The sequence below is a fragment of the Ctenopharyngodon idella genome, chromosome 3 (assembly GCF_019924925.1).
Source record: "Ctenopharyngodon idella isolate HZGC_01 chromosome 3, HZGC01, whole genome shotgun sequence".
Classification (NCBI taxonomy): Eukaryota; Metazoa; Chordata; class Actinopteri; order Cypriniformes; family Xenocyprididae; genus Ctenopharyngodon; species Ctenopharyngodon idella.
In genome coordinates this window covers 37,921,133-37,929,136 of record NC_067222.1, presented here as the reverse complement: position 1 = coordinate 37,929,136, position 8,004 = coordinate 37,921,133, and the positions used below count along the sequence as shown (strand labels likewise).

At 36.8% G+C, this 8,004-nt stretch overlaps 1 protein-coding gene across 1 annotated transcript in view; it reads left to right on the top strand.

The window, feature by feature from the left end:
- Positions 1 to 933: 933 nt before the first annotated feature.
- The window catches only part of hs3st4 (heparan sulfate (glucosamine) 3-O-sulfotransferase 4), a 132,924-nt gene continuing 125,853 nt past the window's right edge, over positions 934 to 8,004 (top strand). Inside the window, exon 1 of the mRNA XM_051888642.1 lies at positions 934 to 2,668. Within this exon, the coding sequence (XP_051744602.1) occupies positions 2,055 to 2,668 (614 nt within the window). The 5' untranslated portion in view covers positions 934 to 2,054. The remainder of the gene's footprint in view (positions 2,669 to 8,004) is intronic.

The window sequence follows — 8,004 nt, the reverse complement described above, 5'->3', positions numbered from 1 at the left end:
TGAGCTGCTCTGTATACACCAAAGTTAGTTCTTCTGTGATAAAAAAAAATGAGTCATAACAATATAATTGTGGTTTCAGATATAATAAAATGAAAATATATATACAGTCAAACCAAAATTTATTCAGACACCTTGAACATTTCATTCATTAGTACAGTTTATTCACTATAGTTTAAAAAATGATAATAAAATATGGCAAGATCTCAGAGTTAAACTGTGTCAGAAAAAAAAAAAAATCTTAATTATGTCAGATAACACTTAAGCAAAACATGGTCAGGTCAAAGTGTCTGAATAATTTTTGGTTCCAAATTTTGATCAATTTTACTGGTAGTCCACTGTATGAAGAATTTTTGGGTATAATATGTAACAGTTTACTTTATTTTGCTATCCTCACATAAATGAACTACAGTGTCCTGCACCCACTAGTAAAAATATGTCAAAAATATCAAAAATGTCTGAATATTTTTTGGTTTGACTGTATATATGAATAAATTGAGCTACTACAATATGAATATCATATTATCATTACTGCTTTCACTGTTGTTGGTACTGCAGTTTTTGCAGGGTGTAAGAGTATTTAATAATTATTTAGTGGGTTGCATTTTTTCAGTGTATTTGAAAAAAGTATTAAATAAATCAATTTATATTAAATGTATATCCATTTATAATCAATAAATGCAGTTATAAAAGTTATTTATACCAAAAAATATTTGTTTATGCAGATTTAACCTTTTAATGTGTACATTGTTATGTTACTGAATGAATGTTTTATGCTACTGATATATAAAACATCAATATTATTAGTATCAAATGTTTTATTATTAAATACGTTTGTCATATATGTACAGTCAAACCAAAAATTATTCAGACATTTTTGATATATTTTTACTAGTGGGTGCAGGACACTATAGTTCATTTATGTAAGTGAGGATAGCGAAATTAAGTAAACTGTTACATATTATACCCAAAAATTCTTCATACAGTGGACTACCAGTAAAACTGATTACAATTTGGAACCAGAAATTCTTCAGACACTTTGACCTGACCATGTTTTGCTGAAGTGTTATCTGACATAATTAAGATTATTTTTTTCTGATAGTTTAACTCTGAGATTTTGTCGTATTTGATTACCTTTTTTTTTTTTTAAGCTATAGTGAATAAACTGTATTAATGAATTAAATGTTCAAGGTGTCTGAATAAATTTTGGTTTATATATAAAACATTTGATGCTCAAAATTATGTTAATTGTGTTTTTTATATTGGCCTATAAATTTATTTCTTGTTTCTGCCTAAAAAAAAGCGGTAGATGTACCACCAGTATCTTACTGTAGTATTAATTTTTTTTTTTTTTTTTTTTTTTTTTTGGCTGAGCCCACGGCTGATGCGCACATCACGTCTACCAATCAACACGAGGCGTTACGACTGCGCGCTGCACTCTCAGCCACTGAGAGCAGTCAATGAATATTTATGGCGAGGCTGCTCACTCACCAGCGCTCAAAGTTAGTGGATTAGCAGTGGGAGGATGACTGCGTGATACAACATCAGCACCTCGTTTGGATTAAGATCCAGCGTTTGCGCCAATTGCCACTTGAAATCAGCGGTGTGAAGGACAGCGGCGTCAAAATTGCACTCCAGAAGCGGTAGCGGGTGAAAGACGTGCCCTGCACATCACTTCAGAGACTTTGCTATCTCTTTGCCCCTTTTCTTCTAAGATGCCAAGACTTCCATCAACAGCATCACCCTCAGACTACATCCAAGCGGGCTGCTCGTTTGGAAGGACGCCCGACCGCAGCCGTTCTCATCTGCAAGTTCAATCCGATCAATTGTGACAAAGGCTGTCAGCGTCGGAATAAGAAATCGATACTCAAGACGTTCTTCTGGAATTTTAACGATTTATTTTCCTCAAGTGAAGCGCGCGTGGAGTGCTCGGGCTCCTCGCACTTTCAGATGTTTGCAGTGTTGATGGTGACAGATTATTGTTGTTGAGTGTCCATGCGAGACTTGGGGTGGAAACATGTCTGGCCACTTCTCTGAGAGGGTCGCTGCTATCAGAGATGGCATTTTGGTCCAGCACTTCGGTTTTTACTTCTAAAGTGCCCCGGAAAATCTTATTCATGTTCACCCTCTCCCTTTCTGTCACCTATCTGTTCTATAGCTTGATGAGCTGTTACAACTCCTTCCAGTTCCAGGAGAACTACGTTTACCAGGGGAGGCTCGTGACAGAGGAAACAACTTTTGTCACGCTGAGGGAGAAACTTTACTCGACCCCTTCCCAGGGTTACCTCGACGAGGAGTTCATCGAGAGGACGGCGACCGAGCAAACTATCGCCGTCTCGAGCGTTAGAAATAGCGTGGGGATCGACGAAAGGACGGCGGGATGGGCGCGAGCTCAGGCGGCTACGACCAGCATGTCGCGCGCTGCCGCCGCTGTTGCTGGAGAGCACGAGCACCCAGAGTTCAGCACCACGGACAGCGAGCTTCGGAGAGTGGTGAACTGCACATCGGATTACGGGGAGAAAAAATTGCCCCAAGCCATCATAATCGGAGTGAAGAAAGGGGGTACAAGGGCTCTGCTGGAAGCTCTGCGGGTTCATCCCGATGTTCGAGCCGTTGGGAATGAGCCTCACTTCTTTGACAGGAACTACGAGAAGGGACTGGATTGGTACAGGTGCGCCCTTCACGTTTCTCTGTTGTGCTGCTTTTTGGGTTAATTACACACAAGGATGAGATTAAAAAAAAAAAAAAAGTAGTTAATTTTTTTGCGGCATCTATGTGTTCATATTAGTTTAATTTGTGTGTGTGCGAGTGTGTGTGTATATATTTTCAAAACTTGAAATCATATATATATATATATATATATATATATGTGTGTGTGTGTGTGTGTGTAAAATATTTATATAAAAATACCTTAAGCATATTACATTTTTACATTTTGGTTTTACGGTTTTCTTGTCACATGACAACAAAATGGCTTCCTTCATGACAATGACTTTGATTTGGTGAATAAGTTATTCAAATGCATTTTTTTATACTTATTATTATTTAATATTTTTCTATTTATATTATTTATCTTTTAAAACAAGAAAATACAACGAAGAGAAATATTGATGAAAGATTATGCCAATCTATCGATGCAAAAAATAGTTTAATCGGAAATTAAAAATGCATTTTTTTTTTTTAAATTATTTGATAGATCCAATCAAAAACCTCATATAATCAATGAGCATTATATCATTAGCCCATATATCAGGGTATCAGTTCTCTTTCCTTTCTTTTACTATGAAAAAGTGCTTGCATTCAGATATTGCAGAAATTGTTGACCATTATAGTATTTTCTTTTCATAGCATTTTCTGATTTTTTTTTTTTCCCTTAGTAATTCAGAAAAACACTCTTACCTTTAACACAAACTGTCTTAATATGTATAGTGATGATCAAAGCTATTTAAAACATAAGACGAATGTACGGCTATATACATCCAAGTTAAGTACAAGCATTTTTTTTCCAAAATAAGAAATAGTTTACATCATTATTGGGAGAAAAACAAACAAACAAAAAAAAACTTTTGATCAGGCCTGACTGCATGATCAGGTGTACTTTCTTGTCAGCAGCCTGGTATAATTAATAACTTATCTGAAATATAGGCTACTTCTGTACATATTGCATTCAAGTATGTATAGACTTAGTGGTCATTAAGTGCTTTTTTAGAGAAGCTTTAGCAGTTAATTAGTCAGTAGACTAACACATATGTGATGATTCAAGAGTGACCAAGTTCCAGGCTGCAGCGGATGCTTTAGTCCAGCTTCAACCTAATTACTACAGCAGCATGACTGTTTCATTTCATGGCGAATTCATGTTCACAGTCGCTGCTCAGTAGCCAGGTGCAGTGAATGCTCCGCTGAGCGCTTTCAGCACGCCTGGGCTCCGGACTCCCAGGTGTGCTCAAATCATGAGGTGCTTACTCAGGTGTATGTGCTCCCACATACCCATCCTCAGCACACTTTTGACTCATCAGCCTTCGTCAGCTAGCCATATTTCCTAGTTTACATCTCTCCACTCCATTTGCAATCTGAACCAGTGCAGGTTATTACAGCCAGGCTGTTTTTCTTCAGAGTGCTATTCTACATAGACCTATCATCATTCAGCCGAGCAGTTGCCTACAGTGTGGAGACGCTCGTACAAAGAGCGGCTGAGGGGTAGAGACTGAATGAGCATTAAGCCACACTGCGGTGTGTGCTGGTTCTGCTTGGATCTGCTAGCCTTGGGCTGTGACTCAGAGCTTTGGGGCCGGGCAACATCTGCCGCAATTCACTTCAGAGAGAGCCGAACTCGTAACATTCGTTCATTTGCCTGAGTGTTAATGCGAGCTGTTTCATTACGCTCGTTGTGTGGGGCTCATTAGACCAGGGAATGACAAGCTTACATAAATAACACCTAAGAGTGCTTGTGTGTTTTAATGTCTCTGAGCCTGGAAAATCCCTTAAGCGGCCTTAAATTTGTTTCCACATGAGCTTGGCATTTGACATATGTATAGCTTGCAGGAATATCGGATTTGAAACGGCCTACCATACACACAAAAGGGAAAAATATCACACGTGCAATAAATGTCAGGCTAGATATGCAATACATCACAGCATCAAATGCAAGGTTAAATGTAGCAAAACAAAAATAAACCGAAAATAAACTAATTTTTAACTGTTATTTAATGTGACAATATGAAACATCTCAACATTTGTGTTTTAACATTGGCTTTTAGAGTCAATAATCTCGCCAAATGCTTGCAAACTGATTAGCATTTTTGCAGAAGTGGCTCATTTCACACTTAGCTGTGGCTGTAAAGCTTAAACATGAAACATGTAGTTCATAAATGTGAAGAATTTGCATAAGTTAATGATTTAGACCATAAACGAAAAGGAAAAAGTTACACTTTATTTTAAGGTGACATTATTACAGTGTAATTACACAAATATTACAATATTATTACTATAGAAAGTAGTTATACAGTACATAGTAAGTTCATAAATGTGAAGAATTTGCGTAAGTTAATGATTTAGATCATAAATGAAAAGGAAAAAGTTAGACTTTATTTTAAGGTGACATTATTACTGTGTAATTACACAAATATTACTATATTATTACTATAGCAAGTAGTTATATAGTACATAGTAAATAGCGTGCAACATGTAACTACCTATTCTGTCATCATTTATTTACCGTCATGTAGTTTCTAAACCTGTATGACTTACCATATTCTGTGGAACACACACAAAAAAAAAAAAGTAGTTTTTTTTTTTTTATATTTAGTCCATCTATTTAAAGTTGATGTTGCATTGACTTTCATTATATAGACAAAAAAAGTTAAAAATAAGTTCAAAATATCTTCTTTTATGTTCCACAGAAGAAAGTAAGTCATACAGGTTTGGACCAACATGAGGGCGATTAAATGATGACAGAATTCTCATTCTTGGGTGAACTGTACCTTTAAGATGCACATGAAGGCAACTCGATTTACAAATTTTCTATACGCAAAGACTCACAGACAAGCCGGTTTTACGTTTTAAAGCCACCATGAATAAACATCCAGTGGTGAAGGCTCTTTGGACTTCATTTGCTGGGCATATATATCAGGAGGAGTTAGGTAGTCTTTTTAGTCTTGAAATATGATGGTGCTCCTCCTTTATAGCCTGATGCAATGTTTAAAAAGCTTGTCAGGGAGGACCGGATGCTCTGTTAAACTCCTGTCTGCTTTTAAAAGAAGCCTCACTTTCACTGAGTGGGTAATGCGTTCCCTCTGTCAAATAATAATAGCTCAGCATCATTAGACGAAGCGCGCCACTGCTGGGGTCCATTCTCAGATTAAAGGAGGGCAGGAAGGCAAAAGAAAAAAAGAGAGAGCGTTAAAGCTGAAGTGTGTAATTTTTGCAGTGTTAAAAGACTTCCAGCTTAAATGCAGAGACAATTTCAAGTAAGCTGTTTGTAGGGAAAAACATTGCTCTTTTTTGAGTATGTCGACTAGCCTGACACAGCAACATTGGCATTTAGGGCAAGATTCTCTGTTAGAACAATGGCAGAAAACGTTCAGGAAACTTTGTTTGAAGCAGTCATTATTTTTGCATCCATTTGGTGACTAGCGTACATGAATTACCCGTAGAAGATCTATACAGGTGGAGCTGGGGAAGGTGGAGGCAATGCTAACAAAGTATTTTGAAGGTTGAGCACGCAAGCTCATTGGCTACTGAAACAGCAGGAACCAATCAGCTGTGCCCAATAGATAACGATGGATTATGAGCAGGTTGAGTTAAAAGACCTATTAGCCTGCGCCATCTAGAGGTTCATGACAGAACTTTGTAAATAGCTCTTTGCACAATACACATTATTTCAAAGCACCTTTACAAAAAATTATGATGTTGCTAATGTTTATAATATCTTAATATGTTCATTCCTTATAGTTGCATTTAGCAGATCAGAGTTGGGCGATAATATAGGTAACTCGTTCCCCGCCGTTGAAGAGTTATCTCATCTTTTATGAGAAAACGCTTCCCCGCCAAAGAAGACATTTTACGGCTTTCCATGTTTTCACTGTTATAAGGTAGGGGGCACTATTACGCACCTTCTGAAAGAGTACTGAATCTCCTGATCAAAACACAGGGGAATAAGATGCGGAAACAAGTGATAGCATATGTAATCATATGCATATGTAAAATAATGTGACCATCAACATTAAACAGCAGTATATATATCAAAACTGCCTGAATGAAATGTCGACCCAGGATGAGCTATAGGACTGTGTAAGCTTTGGGGGTGTTGATGGACTCAATCTACTCCATCTATTGTTTTGATCATCATCCTGAATCCGATCCAGAAGTAGTCTTTGTCAAAAACACGATTTTCTCAGCTTTTTGCTCAAAATGTTGCTTTTTTTTATGAAACTTACCCATATTCAAGTGTTGATAAAAAAGTATGTATGAAGCTAGAATTTGTTTTTGTTTAAAAGCAAAAACATATAGTTCAGATATTCATACAACAAAATATTCTAGGAGCCATGAAATTTTTGTGAAAATGATCAAAAACACTGGTGGTGGCTGGCAACTTTTTTATAACACTCAGTCGGGGAAAGAGATAAGCAATCAAGCAGTTGGGATATGCTATATTGGATAAAGTTGAATATAATATATGTATCCAACTTTATATATAATAGCTGTGCGATATACATTTTGCGATGATGTAAAGAATTCAGCGGCCTAGTTTTCTAAAATGTTGTTGCTCAGATTGTTGCAGGATTTTACCGTCTTCTCTGATCTGTTATTTATTCATTCTATTCAATAGTCCCCCACACAGCATTGAGAGCCGGAGATCCTTGGGCTATTTGACCTCAGGAGAGTTTTTCCATCTTTGTGTCTGGTCGTGAGCATGTAACAGAGGTGGCCTTTCAAGAGATAGCAAAGAATCAGCATTGCCTACACCAAGGTCTCTTCCTTTTTGTTGGAGATAAAATACATTCAGATCAATGAGAGAGATATACACTGCTGAAGCCTACGCATTTTTCTTGCCCCGTACAAGGCTACACAATGAAGCGCTCTAATTTCACCACCTATTTATTCCCTAGTGCCTCCTTGTTTCCTGCTAAGGAGTAGAACTTCAGAAATGTCTCATTCCTTACAACTTTTTGAAGTTTAAAGCAATATTGAGAGACAAAGGCAAGTTAAACTCTGTCAACAGCATCTTGCATGTTTGCCCCATAGACTTCCATTGTATGTGCATAACTGTTTGCTTTAACAAACTGAGGGATTAATCAGAATTATTTTCTGGGGTAATCGCTAACATGCCAGAGATACCATTAATAGATATTACCTTATATTGGAATATCCCTTTAAAGTGCGTCTATTATGATATTTTAAAGGTTTCTAATTTTGTTTTGTAGGTCTCCTACAATACATGTGCGTGCATCCATGATAAAAAAAAAAAAAAAAAAATCACTACTTTTTCTCATAATATACATTTCAGTA